The sequence below is a fragment of the Phoxinus phoxinus genome, assembly GCF_949152265.1.
Source record: "Phoxinus phoxinus genome assembly, chromosome: 21".
NCBI classification, from domain to species: domain Eukaryota; kingdom Metazoa; phylum Chordata; class Actinopteri; order Cypriniformes; family Leuciscidae; genus Phoxinus; species Phoxinus phoxinus.
This window is the reverse complement of record NC_136896.1, coordinates 7,598,499-7,625,972: the sequence shown is the minus strand read 5'-3', so window position 1 is coordinate 7,625,972 and position 27,474 is coordinate 7,598,499. Positions and strand designations below refer to the sequence as shown.

Sequence of the window (27,474 nt, the reverse complement as noted above, 5' to 3'; positions counted from 1 at the left end):
TGATACTTTTATGTTGCTTTTTTTGTTTGTTTTTGTGGTGCTTGATCTCGATTAGTTTCATTATATGGAAAATAGTTTTCCTCCTACCTGAGTTTCACAGAAGAAAGTAAGTCATATAGTTTGGTAACACAACCCAAAGGCGTCTGAAAGATGACAGAATATCCATATTTCCACCTATTCCTTTGAAGGTTAACCATTTATGGAAAATGACAAGACATAATACTCATTTAATGAGCCAATAATCTTTGTTTCATAAATACTGTAGTAAGTTTACTTGTCCCCGCAGAGGACAGGACAATAAATAACACAGATATGCAGATCAGTGCAAAACACACTCTATTGTGGAATGGTTATTTCTTGATTGTTAGATGTGATGTCCTGCAAACCTTACTTGTTTTATCAGCAAGACAAAGTTAACATTATTGGGCTTTTGTTTAATGACCATAAACTGTGATCTCTTGGGTCACTAACCAGAGGTCAGATAAGACGATGAACAGTACCTGTGGTGCACATTAGCGTGAATGGATGCTAGACTGTTTATCTGGATATGTTATTACGTGGGAAACAAAGTCACTATTTTTTCTATTCTGCTTGGTGACGCCAATCACGCAGTGTTACACACTAAAGGTGCGGTCACATATCGTTGCTCTGCAAAATTTCACGGCCGAAATCCAGTCATTCCAATAAGAATTTGCATAATCAAGGTTTTTGCATAAGGGTGAAAAAGTTACTCGCTGATTTTACTCGTATTCAACTTGATTGTGTGAATTTTGCAGTGCTGAAAACTTATCTATGCACAGCTTGCTTCATACATCTCTACACTATTGACTCTAGACAATGAACCTTTTTTTGCACTTATGTGACTGCACCTTTAACCTTTCAATCCACAAAAGCCACAAATTAGAACTCTTTTCAAGTTAATTATGAGAACAAGACTGGGACTTAAAGGGATAGTTCACCCAAAAATGAAAATGCTGTCATAATTTACTAAAGTAAACTGCCATCCCAAAGCTGTATGACTTTATTTCATCTTCAGAACACACAAAAAGATATTCCAAAGAATGTTTCAGTGCCAGTGTTTTTTTTGTGGGTCAAAAATATGGACAAAAAAGAAAAAAGTCATGAACACCCAGACAGCAACATAGTGTCTGTCCAGATCCAGCCCACATCTGGTACTCATGGAATCCACATGTACCAGATGTGGCCCGAATCTGGGGCGACACTGTTGCTTCTGGGCATTAGAGTGAGTAAATTATGACAGAATTTTAATTTTAGGCTATGCCTTTAAGCTAGACTACATCTTGATGTCTGCCCTTTTGGGAGAGAGAGGGGTGATCTCTCGCTGGGAACGTTTGGTGCTGGAAATAGAGGAGGTGGAGGCATTGGCAGCGTTGCGCTGGTGATGAAGGGCCCGGCGTGGGTGCAACGTCCCCCGGAACAACAGGACGTCCCTCACTGCCGCTCTAAACGGTTTGCTGACAAAACAGTACAGAAAGAAATTCACAGCAGTGTTTAGCATGGCTAACATGTTGGCTAAGTCGTATGCTAGATGTACCCGCCAATCGTTGTGCACCGATGACACGTAAAGATGGTAGAGCACCACTCCAGTACGAGGCGCCCACAGTATAGCGAACACAGAAGTCACTGCTAAGAGCATAGCTGTGGATTTACCCAGCTTGCCTGGCAGTGCCAGCTGTTGCCCACTCTCGTCTTGGCACATCTGCTGCCGCTGTCTCTTCCGCAGCCTCAGAATGATCAAGGAGTTTAGCACGAGGAAGATGCAGCACGGGAGAAAGTAAATAATAGTCACGTGGGTCCAAACCAGGGCGGTGTCCAAGTTGTTGGGCGCGTTGCTGACCCTCCACATGTCCGACCACCAGAAGAATGGCACGCCGGATGCCAGCGCCAAAGTAAACACCACCGCGATGATCCTCCGGGCACGTGCCGGGTAGCTGATCTGTCGGTGGAGTAGCGGGTGGCACAAAGCAACGTAGCGGTCGACCGTGAGGGGTACGGTGGCCCATATGGATGCGTGATTGGCGGAGAACTCCATCATGCTGACCGAGCGCAGCAGCAGCACAGGGACGTCTCTGTGAAACACGGCCGTTTCCAGCAGGAAGCCCACGAAGATGATGAACAACTGGCTGAGGATGTCCGAGCCGGTCAGAGAGAGAAGATACACGTAGAGGGCCTTCTGGGTACGGACTGCCAGCCGGTAAAGAGCCACCAATGTCAGGATGTTCACTGGGAAAAGGTGACAACTGGAATTAGAAACAAGAATTGAGGTAGACAAGGATGGACAAGGCATAAACAGTGAGGGAATGAGGCCAGAGAAGGGAGAAACAGAAGACGGAGATTGGAATCAAAGGCATGGAGGGAGTAGACGCAGCAGGATTGATGGGAAGTAAAAGATTAGGGGTTATATTTACAGAACATGGCGGCCCCCTGAAACCTTTGCCCTGGTTTTCCACAAAGAAGAGATTAAGCTCAAGTGGATATGTACTGCTTTTGCTTGTTGACAAGACAGGAGATTAGTGTATTTTAAGAGTTGTTTATCGTTTTTTTACTATAACTATTTATAGCAGAAAAAAATCTGATAAAAATCTGTAGATTTCTTCTGGTTCATATTAATGTTGTTCCAAACCTGTACGCTGTAATTTTTCCATCAAACTTTCCTTACAGTTTAGTGGCCATGTCATATATCACACTAGAAACGCATGCATAATGAAATACATAACGATATTATTTTTTTATTTGGGGTTAACTGTCCCTTTAAGGTTAAAATTATGTCATAATTTACTCACGCTCATGTCATTTCAAACCTGTATGACTTTCAGTGGAACATTTTGAAAAATCTCTGTGTTTTTTTATATCCATATAATGATGTTTTGGTCTTCTTTTGTGTCATACTGGTTTGGGACAACAAGAGGGTGAGTAAATAATGACAGAATTCTATTTTTTTGGTGAACTAGATCTCATATTATTGGCGATCTGGTAAATTTGAATTGGCTGTTGTGAATACTAAGCATCTGTCCGTGACACTGATCTGGCTTTTAGTGGTACGGGTAACTTTCAAATGAGTCGCTAATTAATTGTTATTCGTACTGATTGATTTTCCATCTTTCTTGTCCTTAAGCAGCTGTCAGTCAGTTCTGGGATTGGTGTAGTAAAATGGTTGTGGATGCTTAATGATTTCTTGTCTGGTCTGATGTGTGTCTCACTGAATAAATCTGCCATGTCCATCCTCCATCAAACGACTGAAGGTGAAGAAGATCATCATCCCATGTTCTAAAAATTTGTATCGTATAAATTGGAACAATTTATACGCCATGGTCAATATTAAAATAAAATCTTATTTTAATCTTATCTTAATCTAACTACTCCATAAATTGGAGTTTGAATCAACTACGTATGCTGAATTGAATTTTGAATTACAGTAGTCAACATTTGAAGTGGATCAAAACCTTTCATCAAAGTTATACATGAATTTTGAACAATACCCGGTCTTGTCTTACGAACAACTTTGATTAACTTTTTTGATCCACTTCAAATGTTGACTACTATATAAAATTATAGGATCTGGGAATTTAGAAAAATTAAAGTTAAAAATACAAATTTCACAAGCTAATCATGCTGTTTTGCTACATTTTTTAAGACACTTAACTTCACAGATCAATTAATTAACATATTTAAATTACACTAATATATACATCTAATGCAAAGTCTATTTTAAATGCTGCACATGTTTTGGCATAATTCATTCAGAAAAATTACGTTTTATTTCAAACTACTGCAGTGTCTTTGAATTTAATTCCACACTTTGAATTCAATCAAAAATCGCATCTTGATTTTTCTCAATTAAATTTTCAAGGGTGTACATCCCTGACCCTAACCGACCCTTATTTATATAGGTATTAAAATGCAAATCTCATACCTGGCACTCCAACACACAACAGAGCACTGTAGTAGATGACAGGGATGTAAGCCAGCACACACTCTGACCTCTCCTGAGCGCTGCGCTCATCCTCCCGCTGCCCGGGCGCTGTGCCATTGTGCCAGTCAATCATGGCCTCTGAGTTCCACTTTTGAAAGGAAAGAGAACAGGAAGGAAACCTTAAAACCTCTAGTGTCTGAAAATGACCTAAAACCTTTGTCACTTTGAGCAACAACTGAAACCAATGTGAAATGAACCTTTGTGTGTGCTGAACGTGTTTTGTTCAGAATAATGGAGCCGCATGGAATTTTACTATGCTCCTCTCACCGGGTCATTGTGTTAATGACAGAGACAGCTTGCCCTCATAGGTTAAAAACAGTCGATTAGAACAGATGGAATGAGTGCACAACACTCTTCCTCATTTACTTGTCTTATCTTTCCACTTTCTACCTTTCCTTCTGTGTTTAACTTTGATTACTCCCATAACTGCCCCCTAGGATGAGGTGATCAGCTCTGTGCCAAACATGTTTATTTGCTTTCAGACCCAGTGCAGAGAGCAGAAATGATCGCTTTGCTCTGTATGTTTCCTTTTATCGCATGACATCATTGAGTTTTACAAACAACTTCCCTAATGTGCTTTAGTGTCTTTCCTGTAAAAAAAAAAAAAGAAAAAGAAAAAAAAGGGTCAAACTGTGCATTTTGCCTTGTAGTGTGCGTTGTTTTGTGTTGTCATTGGAATTGAACTGCAGTATATATAAAAGCCATTCATTTTTCCTCCTGGCAAACAATATGAGAGGGTTTATGTTGTGGAACATGATTGCCTGCTATGATGTTGCTGCTTCATCAACTGTCCTGCTTAGGTGGGCAAATTCACACTGTGGGTGAGAATTGGAGAAGGCAGGAATTATTGGTCTTCTGTCACCTTATAATTACTTCTGCCTTTGTCCTATTGGGAATTTATGTGGAGACCAGAGTCTTTGTGATTGCCTTAGCAATTCTGACTGAGCCCTTCTTTCCCATTTTCAATTTCTTTCATTCATGTGCATTTATCATCATTTAAAGGGGTGATATAATGCCCTTTTCACAAGATGTAAAATAACTATTTGATGTCCCCAGAGTGTGTATGTGAAGTTTTAGCTCAAAATACCCCACAGATATTTTTATATAGCCTAGCATGTTAAAATTGTCGCTTTTTGAGGGTGAGCAAAAAATGCACAGTTTTTGTGTCCATCCCTTTAAATGCAAATGAGCTGCTGCTCCCGGCACAGGGGGCGGAGCTTCAAGAGCTCAGGTCCTTTTACCTCACACAGACATGCACTGAACATTTCAAAAACTTTTAGCCTTTTAATGTTCAAACTGGAGTCAGACAATGATGGAGAGTCTCAAGAAAAAGTGACAACATGTAGAAGCAACAGGACATTTCTGAATGGTTAGTTGATGAATTTATGTTGCTTATGTGTATGGTAGTTATCTTCTAGTCATTGATTAGCATATTCTGTCTCGATAATCTATAAATTGTGTTCCCGGGGGCGGGGTTTATTTAAATTTTGGAGGACTGTCATGTAGTCCCTATACCAGCCGTTTGTGCAGTCCTTAAAAAACGATTTCTTTAAAAGCAAATATCTTTCTTTGCTATTAACTTTAAGCGTTGTAACATTGCAGATGTTGTTTATGCTCAAACAGCAACATTACACACTAACTAACATTTTTAAAAGTTAAATCATAATCAACCACCCCTTTAATTTAAGAAAATCCATAAAATCTATGTTGTTTATATGACAGAATGCGGTACTATGTTTTGGGGAAACATTTGAAAATTATTCAAAAGGGTATAACCCATAAATACATTCTCACAAATATATGGTGTAAAAAAAAATGCTTCAAACAAAATATCTTAAAACAACTGGTCATTGAAAGAAAATTTAGTTTCAATGTTGTTTACCCACTTTTGTTATTTCCAAATGATAACATGAAATAAAAAAGTACATCTGCCAGAAAGGGTAACAGAACTAAAAATGATTTGATAGTTTGGGACCAAATGCTGTTTTTTAGTGAACTTATATTTCTATAAAAGTATACATATTTTTAAGATAATAAAAATATTTAAATATTTTTTTTCGTACAATACCAGGGTTGAATGGTTGAGCTTGTCAAATGCAGACAATGGTAGATTTGAGAAGTTTCACAATGCATTTCTGAATTAATAATAATCCACAGACACTTTCAAAAAAGTTAATTTGTACGATCTCACTTAATGTAACAAGAAGCATCTATTAATTTCCACTTCCAGAGGAGCATAATCCCATTATTATAGACAGTTACATCATGTTGTAATGAGACTTTTATGGCTCTTTGTGACCCTTCACTCTATAGTTGTTTTGATACAGAAGCTGATAACTGATAAATCTTTAACTACAGGTGAGCGTGTGCTAGGCTACAGAAGAGAGGTTTTCTCTTAAGTACTTTACTACTGATGTTGTTCTCCCTTCTGAAAATATATCTACAAACAAACCATCGCTCATTTAAGGGATCCACAAGCAATGAGGAGGAGCATATGTGTGTTTATATGGGTCTCTTTGAGTGTGTTTATATGATATGCTGCTTGTTCTGTGAATCTGACTCTATGTAAAAATGTTTGGTTCACTGGCAGCACAGTAAAGCATGTGGTAACTGGACAGCAGTTGAGAAATACCAAGTGATTATGATTACAAAGCTGTTCAAATGCTCATTGCCTCTCTCAGAATGAGGGGGTGATGATTTTGGTGGTTTCAAGAATGTGATAAAATCCGATAAATATGGTTATCACACCATATTATTTTCTCAAGAGGTTTCGATTTTTATGGAGAGGAACCTTGTTCTCATGCATTAGACATGCCTGTTAACGAAAGCCTGTAATATATCCATATTTCCTTGGGGAAATCTTGTGATTAGTATCCTCTTTCTCAAAGCCAACTCTTTAATTTTAAGGGCTAGGCGATATAACAAAACAAAAACAAAAAATCGGAATATTCTTCAGCCTTTTGGCGATATCACTATCTATATAATTAAATGGTAAAGTCGATTTCAGTCAGGAACCATAATTCCTTTTTGCTATTACGTACGCGTCCTTATATGGATGGTACCATCATCCTTGAGCTCATATATAAAACCAAGCCTTGTATGAGGTCAAATATGGTAAACAATAGGGATGTTTCATATTTAATAGGGATATTTAATCATTTTAATTGAAATACACCAATATCTCAATAAACAACTATCCATATTTACATATATTTTTACTGTATTTTAATGTAATAAAATGTACACACATGGACTTGAATGAACATTTAAGTGATAATGCAAATGAATTGAATCAGAGTTTTAAATTGATTCATTAAATTAAAATTATATTCACATGAATGAATGAATGAATGAATGAAAGATTCATTCATCCATTCATGTAAATATAATTTTAATTTAATGAATCAATTCAAAACTCTGATTCATTTTATTATATTAAAATATTGTAAAAATATACTATGCAACTGTATAGTTTAAATAAGATACACTCTAAAAAATGCTGGGTTGTTTCATCCCAATTTTGGGTCAAATACGGACAAACCCAGCCGTTGGGTTACATTTTTAAATGACATTTTTAACCCAACGTTTGGGTTTGTCCATATTTGACCCAAATTTGGGTTGAAACAACCCAGCATTTTTTAGAGTGTACACTATTAAAGCATCTCTGTCTACACACACAAATAACTTCTTCTTTTTTGTGCATTGTTGGTTCCATGAAGTTGGTTCCATTGAACCTTTTCAGTGCACCAAAGGTTCTTTATTGGAAAAAAGGCTTTTAAAATGTTCTTCACACCAAGACAAATAAAATGGTTCATGGTTCTTCTATGGCATCACTGGGGGAAAAAACTTTCTTTTTAATGCTCTCAAGAGTCATAAGACAAAGTAGGATTGTGAAATTAGACATACTCTATGGCCAAAAAAAAAAAAAAAATCATGCTGATATTCACAATTAAAGAAATCAAATTGCTGGGATTTTTACGTAAATCTGACCTGGCCTTGCACTGTTTCCTCATATGCAATGAGAGCTTAATTCCAAGAACAGGGATTTCCAAAGTTCCCATCCAGAGACTACCAGTAGGGTCTCAAAAAGATTCATATGTAATAACTTGTACAAGCTGTTTAAGCTCAAAGCATGACATTGCAGCTTATAGCATAGCCTAAACTATGTGAATGACAACCAGCAATGTTTTCCATTACTGCACTATTCCCATTGCGTCCTGCCTATACCCACACATTCTATGTTTGTTCAAAGAATCAGCGCATCTGATCTGCAGACAATAAAGAAAAAAAGAAAAAAAAATCAAAATAATGAACTGGCTCTATTTACATGTGAAATCACGTCATTTTGCAGAATAAATGGCCACTGTTGATGTACAGGGAGTCAATGTGTAAGGTTTCAGATCTCTCTCCATGGACATTCTGCTCTAATGAACACGCTCAATTATTCATATTCGGCTGGTACACCTGAGACAATATGAGCTCAAGGACAATGGTATAGCAATACCATCCATATCAGGGTATGCAGGGAAAAGAGTGTTTCATTGCTTAGGAATAGAGAAGATGAAGGATACAGAAACAGAGGGATAGGGATGAGGGATAGAGAAGCATTTCAACAGTCTTGAAATTCACAGTCTTTTGATTACATAATAGCGCTCAAATACAATACCACAAATTTTTAAAGCGATCTTTATGACTTCCAGAGTTATATATATGGATATCCTGAGAAAATATTAAGATTACAAAACACAAGAAGACACAACACGTCAAATAATTGAGTTATGCGCAGAACAAATTATATATATAATATTGGTATATTGTAACTCTAAAAGACTTTGCATTATTTATGTACCAGTCAAACAGTATTGTGTGACACTTTCATGCTAATTTGTCTCCGGCATCGTTATAAAATATGATTGCACATGTTTAGCCCCTCACACGATCATACCAAGTAAGGTCTTTATTGCACTATAACAAATATTTGTTTTAAATACAGCAATATAAAAAAAAAGTGCTCCACTTTACCTGTATTCACTATTTAATACAGCAAAAACATACTAACAATAACTGTAAATGCAATTGATGCTCACTCATAAATTCACTTAGCTCTCTTAAATAAAAATAAATAAAGATCCTCCTAAATAAAGGCTGATAGCTTTTCTTACCCTCACAAACGGCTGCAGGTCCCCATCCGTGGAGTCCTACTCTTAACACCCGATGCCCAGCCAGGCAGCCCTTGAGGAGGACAGCGAGGAAGACACACACATCACTGCAAACACACACTGAGGTCGGGAGGAGGCTATGGAAGGAGCTATAGAGAGAGAGATAGAACGAGAGAGAGGGAGGGAGGGAGGGGTTAAGCAGGACTGATTTCCACAGGGAGAATTTTGGTAAACGGGTGTAGCATTGAGACAGACATAAAGAGGTCCATCTTTCAGAGAGGTCAGTATAGCAGAGACACATGAGGAAGAGGGTGTATTGTTTTACACTGCAGCGATGCCTTCAGACCCATGGGAGCTCTTATCTGCTGTGTGTGTGATCTTTATAGGATTACTCTGGCTGTGATGTAAATGTAAATTTAACTTGAACTTGAAATAGACTCTGTGGTCCTCTTTAAGCTTTTACCATTTGAATCAATATGTAGATTTGTACATTTACAGAAGTAAATGTGAATGGCGCTTGCCTGTGTAAAACATGCATCACGATGCTATGGGTTTTCAGGGTCTTTATGTGGGTGATGTGGCCTACAGGAAAAAGTCAAAAGAGTTCACTGTTCTGGTCTCTAGATATGTAATAAATGGTATTTTAATTTTGGTACACTTTATTTTAAGGTGTCTTTGTTACACTGTTATTGTACATTTAAGTAGTGAGGAATATTAAGGAACTACATTACTAGGATTAGGGTTTGGTTTGGTTGAGTATTTTATGCATACTTTATTACTATAGTAACTAAGATGTGTAACAATGACAATGTAAAATAAAGTGTTACCTAATTAATCTTAATGTGAATTTTGGGGATATTTTTATAGACAAATTTGGTATTTTAAACTAGCTTTTATTTTTATATTTTCAGTTAAAATTTTAATTTTACTTTAAGTTTTAACATTTTATGTGCTTTTGTAATTTTATTCTTTTTAGTTTTTATTCTATTTAACTTTAATTTCCGTTAAAGTAATTTCAGCACGTCAACGTATTTTATTTCAGTCAGTTGTAAAGACAAAATTTCTCATTTTCTTTCAAGTTTTTCATCTAATACTTTGGTAGCACTTTATATTACATTCCTGTTTCGCATGAACATACTGACACTACAGTATAACCCTGAACCTTCTCATAAACCTTACACTAGACTGTAAAAAAATGATTTGATCAATAAGTTATGACAACATATGTTTTTACATTTGCTCACCAAAGTTAAGCAATTTTGTACATTTTTTTATATCTTTTGTGATAAGTACACTGGAAGTGCACGTACTGTGAAAATAAAGTGCAACCAATATTTGTATTTTATTTTATATCAGCTTTATTTTAATGAACAAAATGTTAAGAGTTTGAGTTAATGACACTGCTCACAAAGTTCCACAATCTTAGGATTTTTTGTTTTATATGTACTAGTACCAAAATCTATTTGCTATTATAAATCTAAATGTTTTCTAGATTAATTAGCTTCCCTCATCAGCCAGAAACATCACGTCTCCAGATAGATGGAACAAAAAGTACATGAACACCACCATCTGGACAAAGGAGGAGAGAAAGGGATGCACGGATGCGCTCTCTCTCTCTCTCTCTCTCTCTCTCTCTCTCTCTCTCTCTCTCTCTCTCTCTCTCTCTCTCTCTCTCTCTCTCTCGTGAATAGTCACCACTGAGTGTTCATTTTGATGAATGCTCTCTGAACTGGCCTTATACCACAGCAGAGGACTGGCCATGCAGAAAATGAGCTGAGTAAACTCTCTGTCACCGGTCATGGTGTCAGCATGTATTAATATTGTATAGGTGTGATAATAGAACAATCTGTGCTATAAATATCTATTTTTCCTCAAATATAAAGCTGGTTGATCACAACAGAATGTCCAAATTCTGAGAACATACACACCTCTGGGAAAAAAAGCCCCTTTTTTCATATTTCCAAATATCACAGAATCACATAAAACGGTACAACCGAAATAAAATATCTGAGTTACTTTTTCAAATACTGTTTCCAATTTATTGACTGACAGCTCTCCTGTCCCCATGTTGAGAGAAATCATGGCGTTGTGTGTAAACTTGATAGTTATTGTATAGATTAAATGTGTTATTCTATATAGTTATTCTATCTCACTTGCATAAAAACAGATTCATTCCTCAAAATTAATAAAAAACGATATTTTACGTAAACCTGCAATCATTATGTTAAATAGCACGATGTATTGAATCTCACTTTATTAGCCAATGTCTTTGCCAAGTCTTTTGGTTATTAAAAAACAAACAAGCAAGCCCAGCCCAGGTGAGAAAAAGTAACACAAAAGTATAACACATTACTTTCCAAAAAATTAGTTACTTTTTCAGGGAGTTGTGCAATACTAAAACACAGTCCTTTTAAAACGAACTTCCCCAGACACAGGTGACGTATATCTGAGTGAAACTGCTTTTAGAACAAGACAAAATGAAGGACAGGAACTGATTTTGTCCATTGAGAATTGAATGGATCGTTGTTGTTTGCTTTGTGATCTCATATGAGTGACAGGTTGTGTGAAGAGATGTCGCTGCGGAGAGGAAGTTATTTTGATTAAAGTTTACAAGAGCACATGAAAAAAAACATTCACAATAAACACTGTATTCCATAAAAATAATTGTCCATTTTGATTTCATGAGATGTAGGCTATGTGATTTCTAAAGACAGTAATGGGAAGTGGTCAATCTCTGTGGCCTACAAAAACCTCAACTTCCACAGCACAATGTGTAGGAGTGCGATACACTTTACACATTAAACACTGCTGTGATGTAAAGGGGTTATGTCCACTCTGAACTGATTCCCTTTGCTTTTATATACTCTTTTGAAGAGTGAAGAAGAAAAACTGTCAACACAAACGCATAAAGCACTTCAAGTGTAGAGTCCTTTGGTTCAATCTAAACACGTTAATTCATAACAGCACATAATGTGATTGCTGTGAGCGGGGTTCACGAAGGCTAACATTATGAATGTGAATTTAATTACCTGTAATTTCTGAGGCATGTGGGGGGGATGAAGGGAGAGAGACAGGATAAAAGGAAAAACACATGAATAAGTGGCGAGAACTGAAGCAAATTAGAAATTAATGGATGGAGATGGAGGAGGGGGGGGGGGGTGATAATAGAGTAATTATGGATTATTAATGCTCTCTTTTGACTGATAACAACAGAAAATGATTTTCATAATGCAAATTTTGGTGGGGTCCCATTAACAATGAATAATACATTTGTATTTATTCATCTTTGTTAATGTTAATCACAAACAAAACATTTCATTGTTAGTTTATGCTTGCTGAGGTACATTAAATGATATTAATGCAACTTTTGATTTCAATAATGTATTATTAAATGTTGAAATTAACATTAACATTAGGCTACTTATGTCAAAGGTGGACTGGACAATCAGAATAAAGTTTCCTTAATAAATGCTTCAGAATATGTTTTCAATAATGTAATGTGAATCAAGTGTAGCCTACTCAAATTTCTATGTAATCAGGAGCATTTTGCGCATTATAAGCATTTCGTTTGTAACAATACTGCCCTCTAGTGACAATACCCATTCAAGTTCAGTAAAGTGCTTTGTTGTTTAATAACTCCTGACAGACACGGCAACCTAATGTGAAACCAAAATAATGAACTCAATTCAAAGGAAAATAAAAATGAAACCAATTTATTTGTGACAGAGACAACACAATATACATCTAAAATGCAGAACAGAAACACTGAGGTGCCAAGTGGGTCAAACATGAGCCCTATTATTAGATAGTGAGAGAAATCGAACTGGGCTTGCTGGGTCACTGTATCACTGGTTTTGACATTGTCATCAACAATGATCAATATACCAGCAGGCTACGGCTTTCTTTTTACTGTGGTTTAAATGCTGGAGTATAAATTATTTGGCTGTACACGTACTCCTACAGTATATGCATATATGCAAATTTTTCCAAGTTGTAAAAAAAAAAAACAAGGAGTATTGGAGTATGCTTTACAAGAAAATACTACTTCAGTATTTCTACTTCAAAATTCCAAAATTGGTGTGGACTAGATTATAATTGTGGCCTATATGCTTGCCAACGACTGCCTCTTTCGCCCGAAGATGAAAGCTTACTTCTTTATTACGCTGTCTATGAGTCACTGCTTCACTCATAGTTACTGTTCTAACACTACAATAATATTGACTGTTCCTAGGACAGGTCAACAATGAAACAATACAGACATTTAGTAAGCCATAAGGTATAATCAGCTGGTCATTAAAAGATGACTGTACATTATCCTGCATTCTTAAAAAGAAATCAATAGTTGTATTCAGAAAAGGTGCATTAAATTTACCAAAAGGGACAATAAAGACTTTCTATTTATAAAAAAAAAAAAAAAAAAAAAAAAAGACTTGTGTAATGGTTATTGAAAAATTAGCTTTTCCATCACAGGAATAAATTACATTTTAATATATATAAAAAATAGAAAATATTTATTTTAAGTTATATAAATAATTTAATAATGTTTCACAATATTACCATTTTTACTGTATTTTGATCAAATAAACACACACACACACACACACACACACACACACACACACACACTCATAAAAATGCTGGGTTGCTTCAACCCAATTTTGGGTCAAATATGGACAAACCCCAAACGTTGGGTTAAAAATGTAATTTAAAAATTTAACCCAACGGCTGGGTTTGTCCATATTTGACCTACAATTGGGTTGAAACAACCCAGCATTTTTTAGAGTGTACCCATCACAGGAAACCTTCTGCATTTTTACATTTTTAATAAAACATTTTAAGCTATTTGAATTATGAGGACTCATGAAATGTCCTCATAAACCACGTTTAAGTTGTAATACCAGTGTAACATGCATGTCATTATACAAATTTATGTCCTCATAAATCACATAAACAAGCACAAACACACACACACACACACACACACACACACACACACACACACACACACACACACACACACACACACACACACACACACACACACACACACACACATTAAGTGCTGATTAGGTTGAAATGAAGTTCATGATAAATATAAATGCTCTCTGTCATTGCATTGACTGCTGTCTTTTCGGGTCTGTTAAACTTTGACTGTGCATTGTCCTAGTTAAAATCAAATCAATTTTTATATTCACCCAACCGAATGCTGTATGATGTAGCCTTAAGAGGAATCCATTCATCACTATCAGTCTAGATCAGGGTCACAATCGGCCCGATATAGCTTTAGGGTTTCTCCTAAGTAAATGATTTACTCAAATTTTACTCGGAAGTTCATCTCACACACGCACGGCACACATCCGTACACTTACACAAACACACACATATCTGTTCCTGCTTTTGCCTTGTCACACAGCCAAGGTTCAGGCTCTCTCAGCACATTTCTCCCACTCCTTTGACTGGCAGTAAACAAGTGACATAACCTCCAACTAGAGGAGTCTGCAGCAGGAGTGGATGTCCTTACAGACAGAGAGAGAAATAGACTCCAATCCCTCTTTTGATCCTGAGTGCGGACAGCATGTAATAGAAACAACATGTTCAGTCTGGCTGAGTGACTGGCGCAATGCTTAACAGTCAAATACAGTGTACAAGGGTGTCACATACCTCTGGGTGCCATGTTTAGACAGTCCATTTACAACTCCTCATACAAAACCTTAACCCTAAAAATTAAAACGACACATTTAACTTCATGTTTGTGCAACAGGCATGAATAATATCTCCAATTGAGCAATTGTCTGTTGTGCTAATCAAGTTATGCAATTTTAAAACAGCAGCTCACCCAAAATTATTAAATCTGTCACTTACTCACTCAAACCTGTCCCTAACCTGTTTGAGTTTCTTTTGTCTGCAGAATACAACATTCATTTTAATGAATGTTTCAAAAGTTTTTGTCCACACAAAATGGAAGCTTGTTTCCGCTACGGAATAAAAAAATAAAGAAGGTAATTGTGACTTTATATCTCACAATTTTAACTTTATAACTGGCAATTCTAAATGTATAGCTATAACACAATTCGGAAGGAAAAAAAGTCAGAATTGCGAGTGGAACACTTGGAATTGTGAGACAAATAAAGAAATAAACTTATGTAAACTCGCGATTTTTCCTCACAATTGCAAGTTTATAACTCACAATTCTGACAACTCTTGCAACTCTCAGAGTATAACTTGCAATTCTGAGTCTGTTGTAAGATATAAACCCGCAATTGCGAGAAATAAAGTCAAAATTGCGAGATATAAACTATAACTAACTGACTTTTTTATTATTATTATGTGACGGAAACAAGCTTCTAATACAATGAAAGTCTTTCATTGTACGGACCAAAAAACCCCCACATTTTTCAAAATATAGTCTTTTGAGTTCACAAAAGAAAGAAATACATGCAGTAATGACACAAGGGTGGGTAAATGATGACCGAATTCTCATTTTGGGGCAAACTATCCCTTTAACTTACTTTTTTTTAGGTTCTATTGGAATCTATGGTTCCATGAAGAACTTTTAACAGCCATGATACCTTTAAGTTTTCAATGAACAAAAGGTTCTTTATAGACCTTATGTAGCCCCGCCCCTTCTGTCTTCCAGTTTGTATTTCCACAGCATGAAGGTAAGATCTTACAGATTTATGAATGAACCGATCAATTTTAAATGTTCCCGGTCTTCTGACATTTGTTATGACATCTGCTTCAAACATAATGCTCATGATAACTTTTCGTACATTCTCATTTTTTTTTTTCCACCACGACCCTTTGGGGGCTCCGTAGTTTTAGTCAAGTAGCACTGTAACACTTTTTTAATACTGCATAGACTTTTATTAAAAGCCCATCTTGCCAGTGGTCACCGTGATTTTGCCAAATAAGACATTTTTATAGATCAACATATTATGTTGATCCTGGAACAATATTCCTATCTGAAAATTTTGTCTAAAAATGATCTCTAAAGTCAGAGGGAAATGATAGAATAACACTGAAGTAGAAGCACCTAACCCTGGTTATAAGCCTGCACTTGACATAAATTTGTCCCTCAAATATGATTGGTTGATTGTAATGTTGTACTAGAATCAACAAAGATGTTGATTCAGGTACATGTTGTACTTGTTGAAATCACGGCCACCTCTTGGCCAGTAAGCAACCATAGCAACTCTCTGACCTCATAGAGGTGAATTATCTACAGGCAAGTACGTTTTTACTTAAAAAAATGTCTTCAAATTTTATTTTATTTAAAATCTCGACGTAGTTCCTAAAAGCATGCATTCATTTCTGCATGCAGATTTGCATAGACACACTTCTAACTCTCAGTCACAATTACAGTCCGTGATTATAATTCCACGCTTGCTCTGCCCGAGCAGCTGAGGCCTCCTCTGGATCTATGTCATACAACAAGAGAAAAGTCAAAATCAAAGCCGTCGTCATGGCAACTGGCGTTCCTGCCCACCAAAACGAACTCCCCACCCCCCACAGGTTCCACTGATCGATAGGATAATGTGAGGGTGGAACTAACCCAAAACAACCAGTAACCTACATACTAGTTATGCACCATAGTCTATATGCCTCATAAAGGGGGCCGACAGACCATCCATCATCTACTGAAGAGGAGGAGGAGGAGGAGGAAACAGAAGAAAGACAATTAAATTAAGGAAGAGTAGAGGGTTGAAAAGAGAAAGAAAACAGACGAAAATATAAAATAGGGACAGGAAAGAGAGAAAGAGATCAAATCCACTATCGGACAAGAAAAGATGGCTTATTTGTTGTTTGCACACCTGCTCTTCTTGCTGTTGGCCACCGGGTCTCATGTGCAACCTGTCCGTGGAGGTAAGGTGGCTTCTCTTGCACTTTCTCCCAGACGTTCGGAAATAGTGTCAGAAGTATTGGATTTGTGGATGGAGGTATCCAGAACTCCGGGTTTCATCTGCTGGATGACAGAAAATAAATAGTCTGGATTGTGAAATCTGCACTTTGCAAACTCGCATGTTAAGAGACATTTTAGCATACCGGTAGTTGTACTCTTCAATTGCAAAGATCATGCTTTTTTTTTATACGAGAAGGATGAAAGCATGAAAAATTTAGCATGAAAAATAATATCCAATTATTTTCTATCAAATACAATGACTTACCTAATCATGTCTGGCTAGTAAAAGACAATTCAATTTAAAAAACGAAGCATTAGCGATTAAGACTTTCCTTTGATTTCTGTTATTATGTTGCATTTCATTACGAACCTGTTTTATGATTCATAATGGCTTGTACTTTATGTTGTAACAAGTAATAGGAAACCAGGGCGCTATAAGTGCTTTGTTCACACGCACACATGGCTGATGGCATTTCTGAGAACTCTGCAATGGCACCCGGTCACAACTGAAGTTAGATGATCATTTGAGGGTGCAGAGCCATGAAAACACATTCTGTTTAAAAACAACAAGGTTAAGACAGTTCTAGCATGTGAAAAATAAACAATGGAAAAGAGGAAACGCTGCAAATAAACACACCGTGCAAGTTCATATTCTGAGGTGAGATGTGCAGAAAAATCTCATTTAAACTGGAAGGAAGCAGATAGTTCTGAAAATCTAACATACAAACAATGACATAAAATGAATAAATGTTTAAGATAACCAAATAAGATTATATATATTTAAAATATATGTAATAAATTATATTTAATATGTGATTTTATCATATAAATACTGTTCTTTTGAACTCTTACTATTCATGAAAGAATATTTTAAAATGTATCCCTGTTTCCACAAAAGAAATGAAGCTTCACTAATGGTTTGAACGTTGTTAATAATAAAAATGTCCCTCTTGCACCAAATCAGCATTTCTGAAGGATCATGTGACACTAAAGAGTAATATCTGTTAAAAAAATTATCTTTGGACTCACAGGAATAAATTACATTTTAAAATATGTTAAAATGGAAAACAGTTATTTAAAATTGTAATAATATTTAACAATTTTACTGTATTTTTGATAAAAATTGCCTAAATGCGGATGCATAAGAGAATTCTTTCAAAAACAGTAAAAATATTACGGGCGTAAAACTTTTGTTTTGGCCGTTCATTTACACGAAAAATCCGTTTGGGGGCCTGAAAAACGCAGACTTTTGAAAACTGGTTTTAAAGTGCAAGTTTATCATCATCAAGGCCTTTTTCAGCGCAAGCGCCGATCTGAACGGTGTCTAACATGCCGTCTTTCTGTGCAAAAGCTGGTGTAAGCATGGCAGGACAGAGTCGTGCCCTCTGTCAGCGCAGACCGCCAAGCTGCCCGGTCTTCCGCAACGTGATGCCATCGGTCAGGGTTGATGTTAAAGACATTCATGTCCCGCTTGACGACATCCTTAAAGCGGAGCTTGGGTCGGCCACGAGGGCGGTGTCCCACAGCTAACTCCCCATGGAAGATGGACTTTGGGAGACGTTCATCTGGCATACGACGTACATGGCCGATCCATCTGAGACGCCTCTTCCGTAACGCTGTGTACATGTCACTGCTGTTAGTGAGCTTCAGCACGGTGGTGTTCGGAACCCGATCCTGCCATGACAGGCCAAGGATCTGTCGTAGGCAGCGGAAATGAAAAGCATTAAGCTTATGCTCCTGCCGCCGGTATGTAGGCCACGTTTCGCTTCCATATAGCAGAACGGATAGAACACAGGACTCATATACGCGCACCTTTACTTTGAGAGAAAGGTGGCTGTTGTTCCAGACGCGAGACTGAAGCCGCCCAAAGGTTGTTGAGGCACGACCGATCCTGGTATTTAGTTCAGCATCAAGGCTGTTGTTTGCTGTCAAGGTTGAGCCGAGATAGATGAATTTCTCAACAACCGACAGCACTGTGCCATTAATGGTGACATGAGGGGAAACAGGAACGTTCTGAGCCATCACCACTGTCTTCTTGAGGCTTATGGTTAGTCCGAACTCTGTGCAGGCAGCGGCAAAAGAATTGCACATCTCCTGAATTTCTTGTTCAGTGTGAGCCACGAAGGCAGCGTCGTCTGCATAGAGCAACTCGCGCACAAGGACACGCTTCACCCTGGTTTTGGCTCTCAGACGAGCCAAGCTGAAGAAGTTGCCATCATACCTGGTGTGCAGCAGAACCCCAACCGGATCAGGAAACGCCCGTTGCAGCACAGCCGAGAAATAGATGCCAAACAAGGTGGGAGCGAGGACACACCCCTGCTTTACTCCGCAGCAGACATCAAACTCATTTGAGAGGGCACCGTTGAACTGTATGGTTGCCCGCATCCCATCATGGAAGCCTTGGAGTATTGCCAAAAGAGTTGCCGGACAACCGAGTCGCTGCAGAACGTGGAAGAGACCAGAGCGACTCACATAATCGAAAGCCTTAGTCAGATCGACAAACACCATGTACAATGGGCGTTGCTGTTCCGCACACTTTTCCTGAAGCTGGCGTACCGAGAAAATCATGTCCAAGGTCGAACGACCAGCACGGAAGCCGCACTGACTCTCCGGCAGCACCTGGTCAGCAATGCGCTGCAGTCTTGGGAGGATTACACGGGCAAGGCATTTTCCCGGAAGGCTAAGGAGCGAGATGCCTCGGTAGTTGTTACAGTCCTGCCTGTCACCCTTATTTTTATAAATAGTGACGATGTTCGCATTCTTGAGTTCGCTAGGGATGCATTTGTTTTGCCAACAGCATCGAAACAAGCAGTGAAGCCGTCTGACCAGTACTGCCCCGCCACACTTCAGTAGCTCCGCTGGAATTCCATCGCTGCCAGGTGACTTGTTATTCTTCAGAGCTGCAATCGCACGCTCAATTTCCATTGTTGAGATCTCCGTATCCAGCTCATTGAGGACAGGTAGTTGTGGTACAGCAGCAGAAACAGCGTTCAAGTCGGCGTCCACAGGAGTGCCATACAGCATGCTGTAATGCTCCACCCATCTACCAAGCTGGCCTGGGAGGTCGTTGACGACGGAGCCATCGGTGGCTCGCAAAGATGCAGTTTTTTTCACTGTAGGACCCAGTGCCTCATTGATGCCGCTGTACATGCCGCGTATGTCCCCAGTACTTGCACACCGTTCTACCTTCTCACTGAGGTCCTGCCAGTACTGCTCGTAAGCCTGGCGTGTAAGGCGCTTGACGTCATTCCTGGCCTTACGATAGTGGGCGATGGTGGAGTCGTTTCTGTCTTGGAGAGCACTGAGACGGGCAGCACGCTTGTCAGCTAGGGCCGGGAGCAGAACAGCAGAGCTTGCAAGGAACCAATCCGGCTGTTTCCTTCTACAAAGGCCAAAGATCTCAGATGCAGCCTTCGTCATGGAACCTCTTAGCTCGGCCCAGGTGTTTTCAGGAGTGCCGTCAACTCTGAAGTGAAGGCCCTCCATACGCGCACGGAAACTTGCCACGTATTCATGTTTATGCATCAGCTCAATGTTTAGCTTTGAAGTGGGCTTTGGAGTGGCACTGTGAATCTTCTTTGGGGTGAGTTTTAGAGTGCAGCGGACTATGCAGCGGGTATTTATCAACAATACCGTTATCGTCTCTGTGTAAACTTCACAAATGCAAATTTGTGAAAATGGTGATGTCATGCACTTGCATATTATGTGTTTATTCTAGGCACGTAGTGTTTCTTTACAAAGTGACATTGCCAACTACTGGCCTGGAAGCATAACACAGCATTTTTAATTGTGTTCGCGGATCCGTGTGAACAGGACCGTTTTGACAATGTTGTCGCCTGTACGTAAAAAAAACGCAAAGGAAAAACGTTTATGTTTTTAGCATCATTGTCGTGTAAACGTATGGTTCTGTTCCCGTTAATGTGTTTCCTTTGCTAGTTAGTTTCAATGGATGTTAATTGACCGTTCGCAAAGACACGCCCCCCTTAGTTACTGTCGCTATGCCCGACAAGCTACGCTGCTCTCATGCCACACCATGTTCTCACGCAGTGAATAATACATCGCGGAGCAGAGAGGAGACTGACAACATGCCGACAGACAGGACAGACCAGGTTACTTTTGATATTAAACGTATATTAAACAAAGTCTCACCTTTCGAATTTGGTAATTTTTTTAAAGAAATGTAAACAATAAATACCGTTTTGTGGCTCTTTAATGTGTCTGACAGATCGCTGTAGAGCCTCAGATAAAGCTGCTTGTGAACCGATCATCTCTTCTTTCCAGTTAATTTATAGCATCAAATAAACATGAATGAACATAAGAAGGAATGTTGTTTTAACCGCGGAAAGGCGTCAGTACACTCCGCTTCTCAAGTTCAAATCCTCCCATGTTAATCTACGAACTCTCCTGACTGCTTTGTCCGACAAAATGGCGGATGGCGAAGTATGATTGGTCAGATCGCCTGTCAATCAAGCTCCCTGCTAAGGGTCAATTGAGTTACAGTTCTCTGTATTGTTGATGATCTCCCTTCTGTATTTAAGCCCTAGTTTGCCTCTTTTCTTTTTCTTGCGATAACGTTATGTTGTAAACGTGTAGTGCTTCTGTGTTCTTGTTGTCTATTAAAAGTGATTTGATCCTCTATTCCACACCCTGTATCTCTCTCCCTTGGATTATCTACACACGCATACTGTGACACCCATCACCAGTCACCGGACATGAATAATTCCACTTCTTCCCCGTCGCTCTGCAGGTTTGAGGGAAGAGAGACTGGAAGAAAGCACCACAGAAGTGATCAGTCACTCGCAGGGGCTGGTGGCACGGCTGGAGGGCCTTCTAGTGCTGGGGAATAGCAGTGACATTTACCTCCGTGTGGAAACGGTGAATGCGGATGAGGTCAAGGTGATCCAAGCCCACACACTGGTGCTTTCGCTGCAGAGTCGAGTGTTTGAAGAGATGCTGAGAAACCGAAATAGTAGCACGCTAGTGCTGCGAGAAACGGCAGAATGCACTGCTGTGTTCGATAAATTCATCAGGTGAGAAGCATTGAGTTAGAGAAAGTTGACATCTCCTTTTAAGGTCTCTCACTCTTATCTCATTTATCCATCCATCCATCTGTTTTTTTTTTCTGTGGAACACAAAATGAGAATTATTTTATTTGTTTTACCATATAACAAGTCAATGACTGCCAAGCTTGAAAATGGATTCAAAAAAGTATATATATATATATATATATATATTCACTGCTCTATTAACCAACATTAAAAGAGCATTAAAATGTCTCTTTGTGTTTCAATAAAATAAAATATATATTTTTTTATTATTATTTAGGTCAAACCGAAACTAGAAAAGCTAGTAAAGCAAAAGTTTTTTTTTTTTTTTTTTTTTTTTTTAAAGCATGTGTGCTGGGTGAGACTTTATTTTGGTTTGAGACTTTATCAAACAGAGGTTATAGTAGAACTGCAAAATTTACATTTTAGGAAAAAGCCTGCATTGCTGTATCATCCCAGAACATGTTAGGACATGACAAATTATGAGAACATTCCCATCCCGGACATGACAAATTATGAGAACATTGAACATTCCCATCCCACACATGTCCAAGACTCTCTCTAACGGCCAATGGTGGAACTGCAATCTTCCTGCTGTCAGCAGCTTATAGACCCAACAGGAGATAAGATCAATGCAACACAACTGCAATATTTAAAAATGAACTCTCTGCTCTTATGTAAAACCCTTTATACTGAGAAGGGCCAAACGGGGCGAAGTTACAATGGTGAAGTGAAGCTAGCGTGAGAAGATGTTTTGATTACAAGAGCACATGCCGCCTACACATTTATTTGAAATGAGCTGAAGTTTTTTTGTTTGGGGTATTATTTATTTTATAGAGATCCAAAGGATAAGACAACAAAGATATTTACATACAAAAATCCGCAGCAAAAGAGGAAAACAAGGCAAATTTGTGTCGGAGACAAAGTGACAGCATTAAACTACAATGGTAGAGAACAAAAAAAGCTCAACCAACAAGAGAAATGCATTATTATATTTTTATAATAGAACATGATTTTATTTTATCAGGTAACAATCCAGTTTGGCTCACAGAGCCAATAGACGCCATACATGAGAAACAATTGTTTTGCAAAAAACGAAAAAAAAAGTTGTCTCTTGTTCAATTGATAAATGTATTAAACATTTTGCTATGCATATCTCCTTTTGTTTTCTATGAAGGAAAGGAAATAAAAGTTTTGTAAATTATGGCAGATATTAAACAACCAATACAGCCAACATATTCACCACAATATTAAGAAAAGCTAAGCTAAGTTTAGAAAAATTAAAGTTACATATTAAATATGAAATAAAATGAAGGTTTAAAAGTAATATAGTACAAATAGCAAATACTTATGAATTACAATTACGATTCTGTTTCTTGTTCAATTCAAGCTCAGGCACTGCACTGCAATGTAAAATTCCTCTAAATCACACAGTTTGATTCCCAAATGTTCTTGTTTTGCAGATATCTGTATTGCGGTGAACTCTCGCTGCAGTTGGACCAGGCCACACCACTGCACAGACTGGCTACCAAGTACGGCATCTCTAGCCTCCAGGAAGGACTGACCCAGTACATGAGCCAGAACCTGGCCAGCGATTCTCAGGGCGGTCACGTGGTGGGTTGGTACGAGTACGCCATGACAGTGGGCGACCCGGCGCTGAGAGACAGCTGCCTTCAGTTTTTGTCCTGGAATCTGTCGTCGGTTCTTCAGAGTGCAGAATGGCCCTCGGTTAGTGTTGAACTGCTCATGACCTTCCTGCGGCGCTCTGATTTAGTATTGAAGAGCGAGCTGGAGCTGTTTGAGGCGCTTGAAATCTGGATCACCAAGAATGACCCGGATAGCCTTACGGCAGAGAACGCCCTTCGACTGGTGCGCTACGCCATGATCCCTCCACGCGAGCTCTTCCGCTTGCAGCGACAGTCGCCGATCATGACGCGCTACCACGAGTCGGTGCGTGATCTTCTCTATCTGTCCTACCAGTTCCACTCGGCTTCACCCCTCCAGCTGGCCAAGTTCTTCGACGTGAACTGCAGCCTCTTTGTGCCCCGTAACTACCTCTCGTCCATGTGGGGCTCTCAGTGGGCCATAAGCAACCCGGCACGGGACGACCGCAGCTCCAGTTTCCAGACCCAGTTGGGTCCGAGCGGATTTGACTCCAGTAAGCGGGTGACGTGGAACGCCCTGTTCTCGCCCCGCTGGCTCCCTCTCAGCATGCGGCCCATGTACACCGAGCAGGGCGCCATGCAGCCACCGCGGCCCGATGGAGGAAGTGGAATCGCCCGGCCTCGTATCATCATCACACCTGCTACTTCCAGCGCCGATTTTGCAGGTGTAAGCTTTCAAAAGACTGTGCTCATCTTTACAAAGCAGAAGGGCAAGCTTGTGGTGAGGCATATCTTCGGTTTCCACCAAAGCACAGAGGAGGTGGGGGACTTCCTGGCTGACGTGGACCTGCAGTATCGCTCATCCGAGTACCTGGTGGATGGATCGCTGTACTTGCACATCATTGTAAAGCCTATTTACCAGACTCTCATAGCAACTAAGAACTAATGTGACATGCAGGCACATTGGAGTATAGGATACACATGCATGATTTAGAAGGTCTATACATTTTTGATGCGGAGAAGAATACGTTTAGTGTCTATAATGTGATTAAGACTAATGAAGTGCATCTCCACTGTCCTTATAACGTATTGTAAGTTAGAGGTTTACTTCGTGGAAAAGTGTAACAAATAGTCCACTCGTACGAAGTTAAAAGGAAGGTTCACACAATATTTTTTTTTATTAATAATAAAAGTCATTATTTACTCACCCTAATGTCATTCCAAATCTGTATTTTGAAGAATGTTGTTAAAAGAACACGCCTATTTTTTTGGGACCGTATCCCCCAGAGTTAGATAAGTCCATACATATTCTTCTCATCTCCGTGCGTGCCATAACTCTGTCTGACGCACCACCGCTAGCCTAGCTTAGCACAAAGACTGGAAGTAAACAGCTCCAGCTAGCATACTGCTCTCAATAAGTGACAAAATAAAACCAACATTTTCCTATTTATATTTACAGTGAATAAGATAAAGTCCCAAAAGGTTGGCGTGTTCCTTTAACGCTGCTCTCTTATTCAGTGAAAGTGGAAGGGGACCATGCAGGAGCTGTTCAGCTCTAAAAGACACCATAAAACTACATGAAACGCAGTTAATATGAGAACTGTGTGAAGAACAAATTTAATTATACATTGGAAATTGTACCTTAGCTGTGGTCACCATTCACTGGCATTGAGAAGAGCAGCTTGGAAATTCTTGTGAATCTCTTTTCGCGTTTCACGAAGTAAAGGAAATAAAAATGTAGTCAATTGTGACAGTATTTTGATTTTTGACAAAAGTATTACTTTAATATAGGCTGTGACACACTTTGTGTCCCAAAGAATACTCATATTGCAGGTGATTTTCCTAAATCATGCAAGTATAATGTATAATCCACACAAACTGGACTCATTGGTCAAAGAAAGAGAAAGTGAACAAAATCAAAATCAGATTGTTTTATTATTCATATTGTGTATTGTAAATAATATTATTATGACTGAACATAATTTTGCCATAATAACATTATTTTTAACATTTAAATTTCCATGGTGCTACTGTAAATATAATGAGAAATATCACATCTCTTTCAAACCTGTAATGTCTTGAAATGTCACACGGTTGTGCAGGTTATTTAATATCTAAAATTCTTAGTTGTTTTCGGTATTATATTATCTTTATGCCCGGCACACTTTAGATCAGTTTCCTTGCATGTTGGGATCATGTGTATGTTCAGTAGGCTATTCACTCTCCTGTGCAGACCACACAATAAAATAATGATGCTTATTCATGAAGTTTGAGTCCATCATTGATTATGAGGGTAAAAGAAAGAAGAGAAAGACTTCAGACACATGGTCATGGTCTTCAGTTCTTGAGAGGGCACGCTTACATGCACTTATCTGCTGAGATGTAATAATAGCCTATGTACACTTAAGCCTTTTCCCATCAAATTGAATTGAAGAATCCTTATATATTATTCATATTATAAATAACCATTTTAAATTAGTAAAAAAAACTAGCTCAATAAAACATTTTGTTTAAATCTCAAACACAAATTTAAACATTTTCATTTTTCTTTTAAATTATAAATACGAATCACATAAACTAAATGGTAAATTCCCTTGTGAGATTTAGGCCTATACAAAATGTTTTATTAAGTTGTTTTTTACTCATTCAAAATTCTTAATGAATAATATCATATGTAAGGGTTATTCAATTTAATTTGATGGGATTTTACTATTAATTGAAATGCGTAAAAAAGTACAGTAGAGGGACATTCTCAAGTAGGCCACCAGCGACAACTGTAGTCAACCAGGATTAATGTAGTTCAATTAACAAAATAACGACTCTAATGAGTCGGTTCTTTTAAGTGAACCAAAACCACTTCTGAATCAGTAGCGGTTATAAATTAATCTGTCGGAATCAAAATCAATCAAATAAAAGTTGTTTATTTATAAAGCACCTTAAAAAACGGAGAGTATCGTACTGTAGGCTACAATTTCAAAGGGATATACGCCAAAATACAAATAAAGGAAGATACAGTTTTTTTTTTTTTACCACAATTAATGGCAAAAAAAGAATTGGATTTAATTGATTTCTAATTTGTAACATCTGAAAATTATTTCTTGTAGCGATTGTCCTAGGACAAAAAGTAAGCAACTGAAATCGTTAATAAATAAAATAATTAGAATATGAACTTGTGTTGAATTAATTACGATTCTTAACGAAAAAGAATTAGCCTACACTTGCATAATGAAGTAATTCATTATTCAATTCCTCAAGTACTTCACTGTCACCCTGCTTATCAGTCTGAAATACCATATCTGTCTGTTAGCCTGAAAGAGTCACATTAGCATCTGGCCTGCTCCTCCTTTTTCCCCGGCGCACAACAATTACGTGTAAACTACCAGTCCCATGATCCCCGGCGTCGTCAGGCAGGAAGAGCGTGTGTTAGCAGGGGCTCACACTGATCCAAGTTAGGAGCTTTCAGCTGCTGGCCTTGGCCCATCATGTAAGTGCCTGCCGAGGTTTCGTTGCAGAGCGGTTGCAGAAATCTCCCCGTTTTCGTTGCGTGCAATTGAAAAGCCAGCATTTGCACGGAGAACAAGTTACCCGACGCCCAAAGGCTCCGAGTGCATGAAGATCGGGGCTTGTATTTTGCACCTTTGTTGCAAGCAAGCCCGCTTGAAGCCTCACTGCGAGGGATAGATGGAAGGAGGGAGCGACAAGGAAGGCAAAGTCTTTTGTGCGTCCCCTTCCCCCAACCCAAAAGGGGAGATGTCCGTGCCAAAAGGAGGTA

The 27,474-nt window shown here is 38.5% G+C and overlaps 3 protein-coding genes across 5 annotated transcripts in view; 2 read left to right on the top strand and 1 right to left on the bottom strand.

The window, feature by feature from the left end:
- The window catches only part of gpr142 (G protein-coupled receptor 142), a 22,808-nt gene extending 1,351 nt beyond the window's left edge, over positions 1-21,457 (bottom strand). Inside the window, exons 1-5 of one of the 2 annotated variants that reach the window (XM_079595247.1) lie at positions 21,249-21,457; positions 16,965-17,116; positions 9,157-9,302; positions 3,935-4,082; positions 1-2,244 (exon numbers count right to left, since the gene is read on the bottom strand). The exon at positions 1-2,244 is cut by the window's left edge and continues 1,351 nt beyond it. In XM_079595247.1, coding sequence (XP_079451373.1) covers positions 1,295-2,244; positions 3,935-4,067 — 1,083 coding nt within the window. In that variant the 5' untranslated portion in view covers positions 4,068-4,082; positions 9,157-9,302; positions 16,965-17,116; positions 21,249-21,457 and the 3' untranslated portion in view covers positions 1-1,294. The remainder of the gene's footprint in view (positions 2,245-3,934; positions 4,083-9,156; positions 9,303-16,964; positions 17,117-21,248) is intronic. The other variant, XM_079595248.1, reaches the window with a different exon arrangement.
- btbd17a (BTB (POZ) domain containing 17a) lies at positions 16,725-27,474 on the top strand. 2 transcript variants are annotated; one of them, XM_079595230.1, is made up of 3 exons: positions 16,725-17,016; positions 21,801-22,083; positions 23,562-27,474. In XM_079595230.1, exons 1-3 carry the CDS (start codon positions 16,941-16,943, stop codon positions 24,646-24,648), a joined length of 1,446 nt encoding a protein of 481 aa, XP_079451356.1. In that variant the 5' UTR covers positions 16,725-16,940; the 3' UTR covers positions 24,649-27,474. The 2 variants fall into 2 exon arrangements, with proteins under 2 accessions (XP_079451356.1, XP_079451357.1); XM_079595231.1 differs by lacking the exon at positions 16,725-17,016 and adding an exon at positions 20,888-21,162.
- Positions 27,335-27,474, top strand: part of map2k6 (mitogen-activated protein kinase kinase 6) — a 33,029-nt gene continuing 32,889 nt past the window's right edge. Inside the window, exon 1 of the mRNA XM_079595249.1 lies at positions 27,335-27,471. Coding sequence (XP_079451375.1) covers positions 27,384-27,471 — 88 coding nt within the window. The 5' untranslated portion in view covers positions 27,335-27,383. The remainder of the gene's footprint in view (positions 27,472-27,474) is intronic.

Excerpts from the sequence above, each read along its gene's own strand:
- btbd17a (XM_079595230.1), top strand. The coding sequence starts at position 16,941 with ATGGCTTATTTGTTGTTTGCACACCTGCTCTTCTTGCTGTTGGCCACC. Across the intron at positions 17,017-21,800 it reads TGTGCAACCTGTCCGTGGAG|GTTTGAGGGAAGAGAGACTG; the intron begins GTAAGGTGGCTT and ends GTCGCTCTGCAG. Across the intron at positions 22,084-23,561 it reads GTGTTCGATAAATTCATCAG|ATATCTGTATTGCGGTGAAC; the intron begins GTGAGAAGCATT and ends CTTGTTTTGCAG.